This window comes from Lonchura striata, chromosome 2 (assembly GCF_050655825.1).
Source record: "Lonchura striata isolate lonStrDom1 chromosome 2, ASM5065582v1, whole genome shotgun sequence".
In the NCBI taxonomy this organism is placed as follows: Eukaryota; Metazoa; Chordata; class Aves; order Passeriformes; family Estrildidae; genus Lonchura; species Lonchura striata.
Window position 1 is genome coordinate 28,412,259 of NC_140704.1, and position 20,588 is coordinate 28,432,846.

Sequence of the window (20,588 nt, forward strand, 5' to 3'; positions counted from 1 at the left end):
TATTTTCAATTCAATTTTGACTTTAACAATAAGTATACATTAATAAAACAAGTATACACTAACTCAGGGTAGCTAATGGGATGTTTGTTTACTTCATGTGGAGAAAGGGACTGTCACCACTCTAAATACATGTGTCCTCCATGCTTCAATGTCCAATTTTCGTAAACATTCATCAGTAATAACTCTAACAGCTTGCTTTTACAGATCATTCAAGCAAGGCTGAAATCTTATTCTTTAGTTCACTACCAAAACTACTGCAAAACCTGCTGTCTCCAGTGGAAAAGGTGCGGGCCATTGAAATAAGTCAACAGTAAAATTCAGCCCACAATTTTTATCACTGATTCAACAGGGAAACAAAGAAGGTATTGTCAGAAGTGGTTATGTCTGGGAACATGAAGTCAAGACTATATTTAAGTAGGCTGATTTTCAAAGACTCTTAGCAAAGTGCTCTTTCTGGAGCCAGTGGAAGCTTGACCACCTGCAACCAGGTGCTTGTTCTCAGAACAGACATTAAAGGCTTCTGCTGCTACTTAAAGCATTCCTAATGTATATGAGACTCGCTGAACATACATTACCAATACACTTGCTGATGTTTTCTGAAGCCAAACATTGCTAAAGTTTTATGATTATTTTATATGTGCATGCAATCAATAGGACTGACAATTACATATTGTATTCCATGTATCTGTATATGCATATATATATAAACACATACAATGACTATAAAAACTTGAATTTATCCAGCTCCCAAATTCTAATGCCAAATGCTTGAAAATTTTTGTCTTTACAGAATACTGCCACTAAAACGTTCTTCTTGTCTCCATTTCTCTTATTGCTTTGGTCATGTGCAATTTTTTAACAGACTGTTGTAAGGAAACATTGCATTCAGTTACAGCATGAAGACAGAGTATTAAAAAAAGAATTAAACTGTTTATCTTTTCTAGGTATACATTCTAAGCAGAAAGGAAACAACCTTTGAGCAAAGAGGATCAAATTAGCAAGACTGGGAATTGTTTTTGCACATGTAATTTTTCAAATGTCCTTGATGATGACTCATAATATATAAATTCAAAGACAAAAACCTGGCCAGTCAGTAACCTTCCTATTCAGTGACTGCAGGACTCGGCAGTAAATGTCACTGGTAGAAAATATTTCACTACATTAACTTACTGGCAACCACATTTGCTGAATAAGTTCATAAACAGCCACAGGAAAAAAGACAACCAGAAATAAAGCTGATAATGATTCACTCTTTTCTAACATGCATAATCCTCAGTTTACAGAAGAAATAGATATGTAAGAATAAAGATATCCTCTACCAAGACAGTTCACTTCTCCATTCACCTCAGCAAGGTCATACTAGAATCCAGGAACTGGTAAGAGTAATGTCTTGAAGACAGAGAGAATGAAGAATAAGTAAAAGGAAAATAAAAGACTCCTTCTCGGGGAAAAAACAAGCACATGCCTTGATAAAATAATCAGTTTTTCATTTGCAAGTTTAAACTAGATTTAGACCATTCCTAAAAAAACACTGATGTCTTCTAAATTTCAAAAGAATTAATAAATATAATAATTTATGCATATTTATCAGCTTATAAATGGCTTCACTGTAAGTACTTCCTAGTACTGAAATGCACAGGATCAAAACAAAAGGACTTAGAACCTGAAACAAGGGCTATTTTTCCTGTAAGCTTAGAGAGGGCTACCTCTGTCCTACATGACACAAATGTGTCTTAATCCTGTCAGTGCTTAACTGTCATTTTGAGGAGTTTTACTCTCTCCTCCTTTTTTTAACTGCTATATCCCTTGAAAACTTCACAGCACTCTGTAGGAGAGCCTCATTTCTATCTCCAGTTGCTGAGGCAGCAAGCAGAAATACAAAGATAAAAAAAATATACAGACCGCAAATATATTTTACATAAAGCAACATATGTGATATACAGAAGTGGATGAACTCAGCTTGTAGACTGCCTCCTTATTTTAGACCATTCCAGAGCTTATAGATTTTCAAATCAGTATTTACTCTGCTCTTGAAATACAAAACTCATTTTGTCAAAACTCTGCATGGAAAGGAGCTTCAGGAAAATAAGGGTTTTGTATCAAAATAGAATCACAAAGACCCTTCAGTCAGCCTTGCTTGGTTTCAGTGTGAAAATACAGCTAAAAGAAGTTTTATGCACATTCTAATACAACTGAAACAGAAAAAAAATGTTCTAATACATATACATCCTCCTGATGAAATTAACTACTATCTGGTTTAAAACAGAAATAATGGTAGTGTTAAGAAAATACTGCCGTGACCACAAGTTACAATGTGAGGATCACTTATATCTCCACAAAGGATATCTCCACAGAAGGAAGGAGGGGAGGCTTCCTCAGAGAGGAAATAGAAGGTTTTTTCAAAACTGAGAATTCAATATTTTAATAAAATATGTTTAATGTTTCTGTTTTCATGTAAACAGACGTTAGGAAGTGACCTGACAGCCTTAAGAAATTACCATTTGAAAGAAAAAAAGGTCTACATGCTTCATCTTTGATCTACGAGACAGATTTATTACAGGACAGGATGACTGAAGTTTATTCATTAGCTGATAACCTTGACATGCAACCCAAGCCTTTAATCTGCAATAAAGCAGCTAACAATGATGGGGCTCTAAGGAAAGGAAACTAACTCAGCTTGGCTGAGCAGGGACATGGTGGTGGAAGTACAGTGGGCAGACAGGGGCACAAAGCCCCCAAGAAGAGCCATGTCCAGCTGCCTGGGCTCCCCCATGCCCCACACTGCTGGAGACCATCAGGTTCAGATTGGTCCTGTGCAGTTAAACCAGACTGCATGAGATGTTTGTTGTCTCTGTGGATGCCCAGAGGTATCTCCATTAGCAATAAAATTCACATCACAGCCTGCTGGGTACTCTGAAAGAAAGCTTCTGCTTTAGAAGTTTTAAAAATCAAAAGCAATGTTCTTGATGGGGGTCTTCTAATTTGTTTCACAGGGCTACTGCCACCACCAGTATTTACATAATCTGTGAGATGCTACCACTACTGCAGTCCAGGAGAATCTTAAATCTTTGCTGCTTCAAAGCTGGAAATTTAGTATAAAAATACAAGCAGATAAGCAAATGAACAGAAACTACTTATTATAAATCAAAGCAAGCCCACAAGTTCTCTACTATTAAGATCACAAGTTAAAGGCATTACAGTCGACACTCTCCCTGATGGTAAAACTTTTTCAAGAATCAAATTTTGCAATTATGGTCACAACTATATGGCAGATTTAAATATTTCCAAAAATCTAAGAGGAAAAAGAAGAAAAACAAAACCCTTATTAGCACAGGCTAATGCCCATCAATGAGTCACAAAATGAGTTTTCTTAAAGACACCAAATCCTAATTTCTTTTGAATGTGAATTAAGAAAAAAAAAAAGGAAAAGAAAAAAAGAAAGTTAACAGGTGGTAAGAGTTTCAGTCCGGCTTTAAACAAAGGAAACAAGTACTCAGGGATACAATGAAAGAAGCAAGGCTATCTAAGGCAACTATGAAGGGAGATAAGATGGTCAGCATCGACTCCTCAGTCTGACCTCTTCAGCTCTTACAACAGCAATTGCACTGGACCGTCTTTGTAAAACGCTTTTGAGATCTCCAGATAAGTGATCATTAAGAAAGCTGTGTATCTCACAGCAGAGTGATACATGCATTTCTGTACCTACTTCAAACCAGAAACAAAGATGTTAAGCAACATGCCCAAGGTCATGCAAAGCTAAAGGCAGGAACAAACCACAGAGCCCAGACTTGCACAGCGCTTAAGAAAGAATCCATCACAGTCGGGCATGCACTAAAAGAAGTAAGCATGTGTCTCTGTATTTGACAACATCTGACCTATGGAAGGAAGTAGTTTCAAGACAAGTGGCAAGAAACAAAACACAGCTGCAGCAGAAAGCCCTACCAGGGAGTAGCTCAGCACCAGGAATAAGTAGCACCACCTCGCAGGATATTTGTCAGACTGCCTGCTGTAGCACCACACTTGCAGAGCTGCATTCAAAGAAATGGTTATGCCAGACACACAGGCTCTAAATAAAGGCAGAATAAAAAATATAAATCTCAAAAAAAAACAACCTGAAAAGATGCTGGTGTGTGCAACTTGCCACACGCAGACAACCAAAATGCTACCAACTGTAATTTCTAGAACATTGTGCACTACCAAGACATGACTACCAGCTGCCTATGAAGTGAATCATCACATTAAAAAAATGACTTTTTTTAGTCCACTAAAATCTTTTCTAGAAGCTGCAAAATTAAACTATTCTGCATCAAAACCAAAACCAATTCCAGTAAATACACCTCATTTTGACTTCAGTAGACCTGTCAGAACTCCTAGTATTCTGATGTTTTCTACTTTTATTGTGTGGGGTTTCTTCTCAAAAATATGTCAAAATAAGGCACAATTAACCTCTATCAATTTCTCACCAGCTCTTGTCATACTAAAGCAAGCAGAAAATGCTCTTCTAATTCTGAAATTCACTTTTGAAATTTAAATCACAGAAAGAGAAAGAAAATAAACCAAAAAAGTCATTCTTTTGTATGCTGCAAATATATAAATAAATATTAAAGCTTTTCCTCATTTAAACTGCATTTGGAATATCCTACACCATTAGTTAAAATGACAGAAGAATACAGCTACCTGAAGCCTATATAAAGAATCTCTCTTTAACAGGCTTTTAAAGATTGAAGCTAGAGCATCTAAAAAGCACATCCCTGAATAATTTAAGATTCCTGGCATCTACATTGAAAGCACCCCTTTACTAAACCTGGAGGAACAAAAAAAAGAGGTAAGAGAAAGAATAAAGGTCATGAAAGATCAGTGACAAAATCACTACTAAAAAAATGATTTTTTCTATCTTAAGGTTTAATCAGACATGGAAAAGCATGGATTTTTACAGTCAGCCCTTCAATTTGCTGTCAACAGATCTGGTCTAACACTAACATTTACCCCTTGGCAGTGGTAGGTAAGGTGAGGCTGCTATGATCTCGGAAACAACACAGGAACAAAATAAACAAGAAGGAAGGAAACTGATCAAGAAGGTGAAGCACAAGACAATTCCTCTTTAACAGAAACTCTGCAGCAAATAAAAGCCAAAATCTAGAATTTACCATTAATTTAAAATATGTAACTAACACTTCAAGGCAAAAGAAAAAAAAAAGAAAAAGAAAACTCTGAAAAAGTAAACCCATGCAAATATATATTATTAAAACAAAATAACCCATGATTATACTATTAAGACACCAGGCAATCTAGTTTGGTGCAGAGTAACCCCCATTTATAACCAACTGTACCAAGGTCGCATTACAATTCAGTGTTTTGTTGACAATACCAAGTTTTCTTTGCCAACTACATCTTTTAAACATCAGCAAATCCTACCTACTTCCTCTTGTGTCTGTCACAGAAACCATCCAAACAATGGGAGCAAGTAATCTTCACCTCAACAGCTATTGACTTCGAGCAAACTGAACACTTTATTCATTTTTGCTCCTGGAGTGAAAAGTCCTTGCTGTTCTACAGTATCTGAAAGCCTTGCCACTGATTACAACCAGTTCAGGATCTGGCTCCTCCTCGGTATATGAAAATGGGCTTGAAACAATAGGAAACCTTATCTGAGGAAGTTAACACAGGTCACGCTTCTCCAAATGTGAATACTAACTTCACACTGAGGGAAAAACAGCTTAATTATGTTTTATGAATTGGGTAAGAATTAGGAAAAAGTGTCGCATACAGAATGTTGATTAAAAAGAACCACCCCAAAACATTCACCTTTTTAGAGGTAACAGATTTTTTACATCTTTGCTTTACACAACTTTTCATGTTACTGTCAAAGAATAGTCATTAGGAAGTTACTTGAATGTTCAGCAAACAAGTGAACTGCATTATAGAAGCAGATTCAAAAAGAGACAAAACCAACCTGCCTGAAACGAAGTTTTGCGTAAAAGCCTGCAGAAGTGATTCCTCACTTCTTCTGTGGAATTTTTATTTCTTGCAAGAAGGCAAATGAAAAACTAAGAAAATTACACTATTTAATATGCAATTCAATATTTTGCCAGTATAATTTCAAACAAAAAAAATTTTTTTTTATACACATTGTTGTCTCTTAGAACTCCAGAATTTCAGTGCTCAAAGAAAGTAGAAAGGTACAAGAAACCAAACTGTCTTTTGTTTTTCAAATTTCAGCCAAACAAGCTATCTGTAATCTAGTCTAAATTCTACTTACTCTAAACAAAATTGCACAAAGGTTTCTTGGGATAGGTATGCCAAATTAAAAAATATTTAATAAAAAGGTAAGAGAAGATGGAGCTTTGATGACAAAAAAGTAAGGTTTGAAAGTGCAGACATTACCAAGATTCTTATAGTAAGAAAGGCCTCTTTCCAGAAGATAAAAGAAGAAAAATTTGTTTTGTTACTCCTTTACTTTCGTAAAGGAGTAACAAAACAAATTTTACTTTTAAACAGCTTAAAACTTGAAGTGCTGGATCCTGAGCTAATAGAAATATGCGCAATTCCAGTAACGTCAATAATACCACAAAGTTATGCTAGCTGTTGATCTCACTCATAATATCTAAAGCCCACACCTAACTATAAATACACATATTATGTTTGCTTTTCAAAAACTGATTGAAGTTTAATAGCAAGTCATAATTGAAATATTCATGGTCCCAAGCTAGCTTTGAAGTTAAATCCGTGAGTGGACAAAGTGGACTGTATATCTAATCTAAACTAAATGTTTCCCCTAGTTACTAATACCAGTGTAGTTTCACTAGTTAAAATCATTATTACAGAAAATAAATGCAAAAGCCACAGCACTTTAAGGGGCATTTAATCCTGCTCAGAGATAGGACACAGCACATAATATTGGCAGTATCAGCTCCTCCACTACCTTCCACATCTTGCTTCAAAAGCTGATTTCTTCAAATCACCAAGCTGGTGGTTTCTAGGCAAGAAAATTTTAACCCCACTGCTCCAGAACTGCTAATGTTACTGAAGCTTCTTAAGTCTCCTTTCAAGGTTTAAATTTAACATCACAACTTTCAATTTAACAGTACAGAGCTGTCTCGGCTTTAAAGCCCCTTTCTCAAGAAATTAAGCTATAAATAAAATGTCATTATTTTTTTTCTACCTGGACAGCAGATTTTAACTGTTTCACTGGAACACTTCAGTTTTCTTTACACACTTTGCACATCACATACACACCCTTATCTATATCCAACTCCATAAATGAAATTTCTGTAGCGAAGCACAGTTTAGTTTAGATGCCTTTAAACTGAAGTGGCTGTGACCCCCTTCATCGGTTTACACTTCTGTCCTTTTTCATTTTTGTCTCAGTTAAATGTATTAAACACTAAATCTGTGACACCTTGTCTATTCTCTCCCATGTAGAAATAACAATAAAAATTAAAATAAATAAAATAAAGTAGATATTAAAAAACAGAAATCAAGTGCTTTTGCCACACTGCTGCCAGTAATGGGCTCAATACTGCACAGTTACAGACTATATAGAACAAGTCATTATAATGGAGTTTGAAGGCAAGCTTGGATCTAGAGAAAACAGTCACAATTGTGCTACTTCTGCAGCAGTAATTTCCCCATGGCTTTGGTTATGTTGATCTCCGTTCCTGTTCTGCAGAGCCCACAGCTACATACATTATATCCAAGTATATGTCTGAAACTCCATAACCTTTGCCAGAGTAACTCTCCAGGAAGCTCTCCTGACCTTTACTTAAGATAAAGAAACCAACTGAAATGAAGAAATAAATGTTCCTTTGATAATACTGTGTAAGCTGTGGCTAAGGAACTTTGAAACACAACAGCATTAATAAAATAGCCATATTAGGAGAATTTCTTTATCACCAAAAGCAGTGGCCAGCTTCAATGGGGCTTTTCATAGTCCACAAATTATTTTCCAAGAATCATTGACTTGTTGTGTAACGATAATTGTGGGTTAATAGAAGCCCCAGTTGAACTTTGTACTCTTACACAAAGGCATATGCATGAATGACTGTATTTGGACGCCAATCTATATGTCAAGCAACATATCTGATTTTCCATTTATAGATTGTTTTGTCTTTTGTATTGTAATTTTAAAAAAGTCTTTGAAGACAGAGGTAAAAACAAACAAACAAACCTCTGTTATAAAAGGCAATTTTCAAATTTAAAAGTGACCATGATTGTTGGTTAGCATATGTACAGGAACTTTGAGAGAAAAACTAATTTAAATTGTTGCTGTGCAGGAATACTATCCTGCACAACAACAATTCCGCGGGATTAAAAAAAAGCATGGGCTTTTTTTTGCCTCACAAAATGCTGTTATGAATAGTCTTAATGAATTCTTCTTAAAACAGCTTCTTAGTAACTGGAAAAAATAATCTAAAGGATTTATAGGAAAATTCAGTAAGTGTGACTTTTTTTTTGGTTTAAAGACAATTTAAATGCAATTCTTCCTAATCTCTCTAAAATAATCTTAATATTTCAGTATATGAATGCCTTGTTTAACAGCTATCTGGTTTAGTGAACTGCCGTAATTCACTCCAGTAGGATAAGCTATTTATGTTATTTAGCAAAATGAAAAAGCTACCATGTGCTCTGCTACAACCAGCAGACACTGTTTAGAAGAGACCTCTGATGACAGGGAGAAGCCTTGCCATGAAGAATAAAACTACAAAAAGAAGCTCCAAGAAGCCTGTGACTGTCAGATGTTTCTCATGCTATGCCCTTGCAATCATCCAATACCGCAGAACATCAGGTACAGCAAAATGGAGCCAGCATTTAACAGAATAGAAGCATTTTAATGGGTAAAGGCAAGACTTGAGGAGTATAGGCTGATAAAAATAAGTTTAGACTCTAGTTAAGTAAGTAGAAAGCAATGCAAAGCACCCAGCTTAACATAACTCCTGTTTACACCGATTAATGCAAAGGAAAATATTATTTGAGCAAGAAAATGCCACATGCTAAGACAACTTTAAAATGCTTCAACTGTGGCTGTATTTGATTGATTACATGTAGAATCTTATTTATTTATTCATACATAAAATGTGTTGAGCACCCTCTGCTCAGCAGAGATGCATCCTACGTCCCATAATATCTGATCTGTACTGGCCAAAAAGCTCCTCTGCACACTCTACAGACAAAGAAACTCCTTCCACCTCCACAACATAAGTTTTTCCAGTCTTCCCTGGAGCTGTGGGTGGAAATGACAGGGAAGGGCCCCCATGCTAAAGGTTATACCTTCAACACAAAGAATTTCTTTTGGCTGCATGTCAAAATGCCACTTGCTTTATCTACTCATCACGCTGATGTCACCGATCAGCAAAAGGAGCTATCACATGACCACAATATGACAAAATAAATAACAAATACAAAGATGTAGATATAAATATACAAATATGTATATTTCAAGAAAGTGATGATTTGCAGTATACTTACAACTTTCAGCCTGATAGTCTGGCACAAACTGCTCATCATTGTCAGGTACCTGAGCTGAAGAAAGGAAAATAAAAACAAAACAAACAAAAACAAAGAATTAAAATAAGCCATTAAAGCATAAATAAAGACTCTTGTGCTTAATTTAAAGCACAGTCAAATTTAAAATTATGATTTTTGTTTCTTCATTGTTTAGTATGAAAATCAGGCAAGCGCATCATTTTAATATCAAGATAAACCCTGGGGTGAAGCTGTGTGATGCACAGTGAGTCCAGAGAAGTTCTGGCACAGAACAATGGGAATGGGAGGATGCAGGGACTCACTGGCCCTGCCTCATTCCCTTGTACCAGGACCTGGACCTACCAAGCCACTGGTAAAAATCATTAGTGCTTATTTTCAAAGTATCTGCACATAAAGTCCACATAAAACCAAATCCCACTGATTAACATTAATGCTTCTTTAACCTGAAACTACCACACCTTCGGGATACTTAAAAGTGATTCCAATTGTTCGTGGCAGTCAGCCAACACAGAAGGGATTTTCTGTTGTTGTTTGAAATATCCAAAAAAACCTATTTTACCAGACCATAGAATTCCTGGTTCAATGACAACATTTCAGACATCAAAAAAGGTTTACTTAAAACAAAAATCACGATTAACATCCATTTGTCTTTTGTAAGATCATCTTCGCTTTTAGGAAACTACCATCACAAACCTGAGCTATTAAATACAATCATTTCACGGTCTGCTGATAGATAATTTTGCTCCTCTGGTACCACATTTCCTTTTCATTGTATATCTAAGACATTATCCATCTCTCAAGCTGTGTGGTAAACTCATTTAAACCATTTAAGCTGAAATAGCACTAAACGTTTATTATAGATGAACACATTCAAATAACTGCAGAACATTCCACAGAAGCAGTGTCCTCGGAGCATGACTGCTTCTGGTACATCAAGACAGATCCAGCCTATCTTCTCTTTACTTTGTCATCTTTTCCTCAACATCCACACTAACTGGAATCGCCACAGCAAAGCTGCGTGAAATTCTCATTTAAAAATACTTTTCCACAGTTCTTGTCCAAAGACAAGCAAATAATTCATATGATCTTAATTAAAAGTTAACATCTGCCATGATCTGGTTACCCAACAAGATTTGAAAGGTAAATGCTGTTTATCAAAACTGTGACTATCAAATGTTCTCAAATACATTAACGGATAAAATGTAACTTCTGTGCCCTTCAGAACACTTTCTAGTATAGGAAATGCAAATTCCCCATTATATATGTGCAATTTCTACTAGTTTGTACATAATTTCTTTGAATTAAAAATATATATTTAATTTAAATTAGTCATAATTATTTTGAATGTGCATTACAGTGCTCTTCATGGACCCGATTTCCACTCCTTTACTCAGGAAATAATTCTAATGACTTAACTAGAAGTTTTTTTCCTGGGTAAAGAGTTCAGAATCAGGCTCATAATACTGAAAAATTATTTGCTCTGGGTTTTAAAATAAAATTAAGATCCTACTATCTTAATTGCAGCAAATACCCCTTAAAAACAAATGACCTTGGAAATGTGCAAATACAGATTTTAAAAGAAGTGTGAGATAAATACACTAAGTGTAATTAGCCTTACTTTGAAAAAAAAAATAAAAAAGCATAGCTACTGTTGCTTTGTTGTTCAGGTTTCTAATTTAAAAAAAAAGAACAAACTCAAGCCTGACAGTAACCCATCATTTTAGAATAAATCAGTACCTCTGAGGACATATTGGCTCCTTAAAGTTTGAAGTTGTATAAAAAACTGTCAATCCAAATATTCCCAGTATTTTGAGGCATTCAAATTCTCTTTCTTCCAGAGAAACCACAGAAGTTTTACTAAGAATGAACTCAGGGACAGGATGAGCCCCAATACTAATACTCTGCAATTTCTGACATTTCATGCAATTGACTACATGTGACTGTTTGGCATTTTCCTTACTAAAATGCCAATTATTTGACTGTCACAGAAAAATCTGATTATGAAATAAAAGTATTCTGCTTAAAAATCAGTCCCTAAGATTTCTAATATTTCCACTTGTTTTTGAAGCATCTTTGAGTACATTCAGAGTTAAAGCAATTTAATCACCCATCATTTTCAAATGCAGCAAGGAGGCTAGCAGAATTAATTTTTTTAAGATGCACCTGCATTTTATATATACATGTCTATGTAGAGATATATATAAATTTGTGAATCTGGGATATCTTTAAAAGCTTCAAAGAAAACAAAACCCCATTCTGTTTAAATAAAGAGGCTACATTTAGTGGTTGCAGAACAGGGATAGAAATCTCATATAACTTTCCAGAGTCCTCTGTGCACTGGACAGCTTCACCAGTGCTTCCTTCTGGTTTTATCAGTTTAATTTGACTTAGTCCAGAGAAAAATCTGTTGTAGAGATTTATCTATTTATCAGTAAGTGAGGTTCTTTTTTTTCCCCAAGCCAGAGTACTCTATGAAAAAAATAAAATACATCTGGTTGAACTGTCATAAAAACCACTACATTACTTCCATTACCCCTGATTTGCTCTTGTTTATGGAGCAAACAAGAATAATGTATTTTATTCATGGATCCTCAAAATTTATGAAGGCGCATTTAATAGAGACAAAGCGCATCATTTTATCGGTACGCTAGAAACAGGTTGAGACTATGCTGTCAAAATTTACCTTCAATGCAATATTAACATAGTCTTAAAAGCCTCTGAAGAGAAAGGAACAACTCAAGTAAATGAGTGTTTAAAACCCTACCAAATATAAACAAAACAAATAACAGCATGCAAAACATTCAAACTAGGAAAATGCATTTCCACCTGGCATGCAAATTTAGTAGCATCAGTACCTTAGAAATGAGCCCACCAGCTTATATGGAGAAATTAAAAGGACCTTCTAACTGGTGGAAATGAGTACTTATTTCTTTCACTTAATCTGATACTATCCCTAAACAAGCAAAACTGAGACTTGCACATGATCATACTGCTGAAATGCAAGCACTCATTGTCATACAGAGACTCCTTCCAGCAGCATCTTGCTGTGAGATGCTGTATCATGAGATCCATCATTCCACCGCTCAAGCAGAGGAGGGCTTTTGGATAATTACAAGTAGATTTTGCAGCAAATTAAATAGGCAGGTAAAGACACTTCAACATGAATGTCTGAAAGGAAAATGTAACTTGCAGTGTCACAACTATGTACATATCTATATACATAGGCCATTCATTTCCTCTTTTATTCATCAGTACTGCAACTTAGCAAGGCCACCATAAAAGCTTCTATTAACGTACAAAAGACACAACGCAGAAATCAGCAAAACTTTTTTTTTTTACTTTGCCATTCAGAGGGAAATTGAAAAAAGATATCTGAAATGATCACCCATCTGAATGAGAACATTTCCTTGAGCTACTTAATTATGGGAGTCTGAGAAGGCAAGTATATTCCAAAAGATAAAAGGTTTTGACGGATATTAACCACGTGGCTTTTACTGCTTATAGCAGAAGCAGCTACATGAGTTCATTCCACATGCAGAGCCATCAAGTCTCAGACTCCTGAAGCAGACAACATCTGCAGCATAAGCTATCCAACTCAGCCTAGAATATTACCAGAAGTTTTTTTTTTTTCCTTCTGACTATAGCTATAATGTCTCAAGAGGATTTGGAAAGAATGCAGAAATTTAAATGACAATCTTGAAGATGTTATCAGTTTAGGTTTTATAGTTTCACTACCTACTGAGATATGCAAACATTCACAGCACAAAAATACTTAATACTTGTTTGTAGTTTTTAAAGCTTTAAACACTCTTTGAAAGGCTGAACTGACAGCTCATTTTGCAAAGGCAAATCCATTTGGAGGGAAAAAAAGTTTAGAATTCGGGCCTGTTAGCTTGCTTTCATTTCAAGTAAACAAAAAGTCCCCATTAACAAGCATCCAGGACAAAAGGAGTTAATATTTAATTAAAACCAGCGCTATCCACTGTAACAATGACCTGGAGCCAAACAAGGCAGAAGATGTATGAGTCATTCTTTCTGCCAGTGAATGAGACAGCTGATCTCCGAAGCAATTCCTCAAGACAAGCAGTCAGAACTGGAGTTCTGCCTCCATTCACAAAAACACAGTCCAGCATGAACCATGTGGCCCCAACCACAAGCTTTTCATGTCACACCCTTCCAGAAAGCTACAGCAAAGTAAACTTGAACTTTAGGCATAAACACAGTGATTTCACTGCTTTGTCTCAAGATGCAGCACAGACATGCTGAGGAACATTATTTAATAAATGAAAAGTTAAGCAAACTATAAAGGGCTTAAACTTAACCCTTCCTTCTCCTACTCACAAACTGCTTCCAAAAGCTCAGCTGCACTCCAGAGAAAGGTGTTCCGGCTTAAAAAAAAAAAAAAAAAAAACCACTGGAAACTGTCCAGAAAAACAAGAAGCTGAAAATGCTTCTCTTAAAACTTTATTTTGGGTAGCAGAACACTTCCTGCAGTACTGTGTGCTCTGACCTCATGCTTCACTTTTAGAGCTAAGAGCAATTAGTTTTAAAATATCCATCATTTATTCAAAGTGGCAAAAGAAGTTGAAATTGACAGGAAATTCTATATGAGCAGTAGTATTTTGGCCTCAGCTAAAATAAGACTTTGGGTCTCAACAGTAATGGATCTATTGAGTTTTCTTTGATTCATTGTCAGTTCTGAGTATCTGAAAAATTGTAAGTATTCCTACAAGAGCTGGGGTGGGGGGGGGGTGTTGGTTGGTGGCTGTACTTTTTCCACAGGAACAAATGTTTCTAACAAAGAAGCGTTGGGAAGGTAAAACAGTGATAAATTTCAAGATGGGAAAAAATACTGTTTCCCATAAGCACTGGATTTGCTGTCAAAACAACCCCAAACCCTTTTTACATAACATGAGATGCTCTGACTAATAAACTTAAATGCACTTCGAAACTAGCTCCAGATCTCAAAATTCTTCCTTATGTGAATATTCCCTAGAAATATGAAGATGGGTTTGTAGAATCTGCTCTTCATTTGCTGCTATACTAAAAATGAGAAAAAATATTAGCTTTAAAAATGTACTCACATTTAATATTTTGCTACATGCCTCATGGTTAGCAAACCCCTCTCCGCTTTTGAAAATTATGATTTTGAGTAATATAATTCACTTTACTAGCAAACAAGAAAAACATTTATTACTACTTTCAGACTTGTAGATTTTCGGTGGGTTTATTTCTTTTGGATTTTTATTTTAATAACATCCCATTCCCTCCTTTTTGCCTAATCTCACTGTTCTTTTTTTTTTGTGCAGATATTTATGATCATGAGATATGAGTATTAGAAAATCAAATCTATCCGATCACTAGAGTCCACAAAAAAAAAAAAATTAAAAAAAAGAGAAATAAGATATTCTCTGTACTAAAAACTGAAAGTATTTTCACTTCTTTTAAGAGTGTTTGTTCCTGTCAGGCAGATTTCAGTCATGAAGGTATTAAATTACAATTTCTTGACTCTTACTGCTCCTATAAAAACGTGGATAGTTCTTGAATGTGGCTACATACCATCTGCCTTACACTGGCTCAATTTTACAACTTTTTGGCAGAAAAAAGCTAGTTAGCCAGATTAAATAAAGCCACTCTAACTAGACTAATATTTGAAGATCCCGTACTCTCTTTTATTAAAAGCAATCCTTCAAGACCTAGAAACTATTTCCTTTCACACCTCATTCAAGAAAAAAACTACAAGTCAACACTTGCTTAGACATCACTGCAACACTGGTGGGACCGTCAAATTAGGAGAACAGAAGGAAAAAACTTATTTCCTCAAGTTCATTCCAAAGTTGGCCAATAATTATTTGAGAGAAATTACTTATTTTCAGATACTAAGAAGTGGCTTATGAATACCAGTAGCCTGAAGAAGCCATCCACTCAATTTAGCAGAGTTACGAACCCGTTACCTGTAGCTGTTATTTCAAACCCTTCCTGTTCACTTAATCTTTTTGCATGCTTTTCAAATCACACAAAGAATGTTATATTTTAGTTTTTAGTATATTGCCATCTGAGAATCTTATAAACTATTGCTGCAAGAAGCAGATCTAGTGTATAAACGTATTATTTGTCTTCGCTTGGGATGACTTTTATGTATCTTAAACAAGCTGTAGGAGAAATTAGTATCTAAATGATATTTTTTAAAAATCTGAGATCTTTGTTCATCTAGTATTTCCCAAAACCAAATGCTTTCACCATAGAAAGGAGACACTCACTCGCTACCAATTTGTTCTCTCTTCATTTTGTTCCACAACAAGTAGGTAGAGCTACCATGACAAGATAACATTAGATTAATATTTTAACCACTTTTTTCAAGTCACCGAACAACTGTTACCTGACAGAACAGATCTGATTCCAAATACAAGGAATCAATAAAGCCATTTTATAGTATTATCATGTCAAAATGTTGCCACTGAGTTATTTAAATATAAAAGATAAAATCCAAATAATATTTGTCTTGATTAGCAATAGGCAACTTTACTATTTCAAGGTTGAACATTGAAAAAATTATTAAAGGCTTCCCATTTTGAATTTCTAGCATGAGAAAGCTGTTACACTCTATTTTCTGTCTTGCATAACAATTGACATAGGGCAATCTTAGAGTTGTTCTACATCGAAATAATTTAGAGTCTTTCTTACATATATAACACTACAAAGAGTAAGTAAAACTCATTTCCATAAAAATCTACTATGCAGCTACTGGAATACATTTGTGAGCTCTCTGTAAGTAGTATTCAGCTTGTTAATTATGTAGTAATAAAATATTAAACAGGTTACACAAACTGTTTACATTTGGATTAATTTTTTAATACAAGTGAGCTTCCCACCATTTTCAAGAGGAAGAGAATACATTTCTTTTCTGTTTACTTGTTTACCACCAACTTGTCACAGGTGACACTAACTGTAAAAATCTTTAAGCTAAAATATATGATGCAGTAAGGACAGCTTCAGGAAAAGCAAAACAAAGAACAATTCATAAGCATTATTTTTGTGTGTCATAAAATGCAACTCACTTTCTTCTCCTAATAATAAGTAGATTTTTGACCTGGTTACTCCCCAGTAAGGATCTGAACTTGTGGGAGAAACCTGGTCAGCTGCCACTGCTTTTCTTAAAAAGGGTCAAGATGTTTTAAAATTTCATGGTCATTTCCCTGGCTCCAGAGCCTTATGAAAAGAAATATGTAAACAGTACTGATGCTGCCAAATTGGCAGACTTCTAGCCTAGGAAGGTCCAGAAGAACATAAATGGACACATCTAGCAATGGGTAAACAAGTCTGATTTCAAAATCTGTTTCCTGGCTAAGCTCATCCATATAGACATTTGAGCAGAGCTACAATGTCCTCAAACACTAGCATATTATAAAGACTAACAGAAGTTGTTATGGGTGTTTTGGTTTTTTTTTTTCCATAAAACTTTGGGATCAAGCTAATAGCTCAATATTTGATGTTGTCATCTTAACTTTTTATTTCAATTTTAGTTTAGCCTTATGAAAAGCTGTGCAAAGTTTGTTTCATGAAACAGCTCAAATGATGACATGACCCAAAACAGAGATTTCTTGAAGTATTTCTAGAACACTGTAAAACCTGTAATATTTAGTTGCAATATACTGTGGACAAGTAGTGTTATTTAAGTTATTTCTTTCTGCTAGATTAAAAAAAAAAAAAATCCTTTTTAAAAATTTTTAAATATTTCCCAGACTATTTTATCTGCCTTTATATAAAGGTTATTCAGCCTAGCTGACATGGGACTAGACAACTTCTCTCTCAAAACCTATCTAAATTTATTCAGTGAAATACTCTCTGATAAAGAGGTTAAAAGGCTCTCAGACAAATGATTCTAGTCTAAAATAAGCAGTGCCTTCAGATTAAAAATTGCCATTACATTAATTTATGTACCTATGGAAATTATCAAATTTTCATTTTAAATTCTGCATTATTTTTCAAACTTCCATTATTATCTGCATATGCATTATGAATCTGCCTGTATTTTTTCTAACTTAAGATCAAAGAAATTTAACCATTTTTCAGAAACAAAAACATCCCTGCCAGTGAATCAAGCTGAAAGTTAGCCTCTAAATTAAAATATAATATCTTTCGAGTAGCATTTTAACATGTTTCTGATTTGCTAACATGAATGAGATGATACAATATAAAGAGCTCCCAAGGAAAATCACCACAGAGAGACAGCTACAGCTGACCACTATACTACAGAAATGATCTTAGATCAGGACAGCCTGTTTTCAATTATTAGGGAAGAATTGTATTAGTTCAGAAAAATATATCCTATGTTCCATTAATTTCAGGAAGGGTTTTTGATTATACACAGAATAACCCCATACTAAAACTAATACTAGCAGGAAAAATGTCTTCAAAATAAACAATACCTCACAACTTACTAATAGGTAAAGAGACCACACAAAAAGCTGTTAAAACAGAATCAGGACATAAACAAGTAGTCAGCAATATTTCCCCTTCTATAAACACCAACAGCAAGCATTTCACCCCAACACCCCTCCTTTAAAACAAAATCAAAACAAACAAATAAAAAAAACTCAAAAAAAAATCCCAACAACAACAAAAAAACCAAACAAAAAAAACCCCAAAAAAACCAAACACAGAACATCTCTTCTATAAACAGCTGTGCGCAGTCCTGTACAGGAAAAAACCTAAACATACATGAATTTAAATCAGAATCACATTCATTTAAAACAGGATGAATCTGGAGAGATTATTTTAACTTGCATCAAATTTATGTCTATTTCAGATGAAGTTTACATAAAAAACTGACCAGAAATATTAAGAAGAAATAATGCACAAAAAATCATTATGCTTCAAATAAATAAACTGTACTGCAAATATAAAAGAAAAAAAAATCAGAAAATGTTGCTGAAAATAAATGAAGTTGAACAAGCAAAAAGGTACCTTGAAACTTGTTAAAGTTCTAATGCAGCAGCTCATTTTTGTTACTGTTAAATGAATATCTCAACAACTACTCGAAATTCAGATTTGTACATTATTATTCTTAAACCTTGTCTCTTCATTAGAATGTGCTCTGCACTGTTTGAAATACTGAAAAGAGCATGCATGTGTAAAACAGACTGATGGTAGTTTTCTAATCACCCGGTACAGAATCTCATGACTACAAATACAAAGACAAAAATAACATGCAAAATATTTAAAGGTTTCTGAAAAAAAAAAAAAAAAAAAAAGAAAAGAATAAAAGAAAAGAAAGAAAAAAAGTACTGGTTAAGTATTTCATACACACCTAATGTTCTGTGTTGTGAACAAGGTGGAAAGAAGACACTTGCACTTAAATCTTGAAGCATCCCGTCCCGATGAACCCAGAGAAACTAATTTCTGCCATCAGAAAAGTACTCCACCAGAACACCAAATAATTATATGTGCTGCTGAAAAGGAAACAGCAAGCCCAGTTCTGGCTGTATGTAGTCTCTCGAGGTACAATAATATAAACCTGATCAATTGCAATTAAAATCTGAACAGAGGCTTAGAACTTGAAGTCTTGGTGCATTAGTTCTTGCCAAAAGCAGATGTGATTGTGAGCTGGAAGCAATTTCTCCTGGTAATTTGTGATGACACTGGGTAGAGCAGCCCCAGAGTCCCCAAAGACAAACTCATCAGAGGCTCTAATGTATGCATGACACATGAGGTGGCTCTTTTAGAGCTCAATTAATTGGGCTGAACATTAAGACAGCAAGTTCAGGACTTTTTTTCTTTCCCCTCCAGAGTTGTTTTTCCTCTTTTTACAAGCAGTTTTTTCCCTTACCTTCTGCAAGCCATGTCTCCTGTAATTGGCTCAGATCTTGAAAGAGTTCTGCAAAAAGATAAAGACATGGATAAAACTTAATCTCTTCAAAAGATTAAAACAGGTTCAAAAACATATTTTTCCTTAAGAGCAATATACATTAATTCTGTTTTGGCAGTCAAGTGTACAGAAAAAGCAGGCATTATGAGGCATCAGTTACTGATTTTTCTACACCTATTAATAAAAACCCAAGCACTTACTGTATTTTCAGCTCTTGAAATAATAACCAGAATCTTAACAGAGCTCTGTAGTAATAAAAGGCTCATTCAGCAACACATAGAAGAGTTAAAAATCATAATGTTTCTTACAGGTGAACAATTTCTTCTTATACAATTCAGGCCTCCTCCTGTAATATCTGCCCCAGATAAAGCTTGCTTGACTTCCACAGTTCTGCCTAAGCAACAACTGAGTATTTTTAATAGTAGGGTCACAACTATCATACAAAAATTCTGAAGCCATGACCTGAGATGCTGCATAGCAAAGGGAAATGTGAAATCTTTTGTACTTCCCCTAATGTTTTACTTTGTTTTGACATGAGAATCACCACTATTTCCTCTATGCTGTACTCACTGTAGCTTCTTTAAAACTAAAACCACCTTCTTCATGGACTGAATTTTGCAGCAGCTTATCTTTTGCAATGCACTGAAATCAGTTACCTATAATGGTGCAAACCAGAGCAGCATTCGGCTTACTTGCAAGCCCCAGAAACTCAGTTACGAAAATTCTGTTTGTTAAGACTAAGTAGGATATTTGAACTAACAAATGGTTTATTTTTAATTTACTGTATTTTGAGAGAGACTTCCTCTTTTATGAATACTGACAGATAACTATTTACATATACTTAAATGACAGAGGCTATTCATTTATCCGGTGGACTGATACCCCACATGCACATTGGGAAATTATTTAACTGAAAATCAGAAGTTGCTTTCTTTTTAATCCAATTTTACAGGCAAATATGGATTTTAAAAAGTGTGTCAGTGTGTTCTTACTCTGGTAAGATTTACACAGGGGTAAGTTATAGGCCTCTACATATCTTCTTGTATGTCTTACATACATTCAGGGCTCTAGGCGTAGCATAATACAGACCTTGTAACCCAAAGAAGTGTTAACAGCTATTACCAGCCTACAGTTCTCAAGCTACAGTCCTGAGCAGCTACTGATGGAACTAAATTACAAACCTTTGGGCCTCCAAAACTTTCTCCACTCTAGGCACCCTTAATTGAAATTCCCTGGA

At 34.9% G+C, this 20,588-nt stretch overlaps 1 protein-coding gene across 4 annotated transcripts in view; it reads right to left on the bottom strand.

The window, feature by feature from the left end:
• The window catches only part of ETV1 (ETS variant transcription factor 1), a 66,780-nt gene that overhangs the window by 44,006 nt on the left and 2,186 nt on the right, over positions 1–20,588 (bottom strand). For 2 of the 4 annotated variants that reach the window (XM_085573114.1, XM_085573115.1), the window contains exons 4-5: positions 19,313–19,360; positions 9,466–9,519 (exon numbers count right to left, since the gene is read on the bottom strand). In XM_085573114.1, coding sequence (XP_085429240.1) covers positions 9,466–9,519; positions 19,313–19,360 — 102 coding nt within the window. Of the gene's footprint in view, positions 1–5,419; positions 6,446–9,465; positions 9,520–18,793; positions 19,082–19,312; positions 19,361–20,588 lie in introns of those variants that run through there. The other 2 variants (XM_085573116.1, XM_085573117.1) reach the window with 2 other exon arrangements.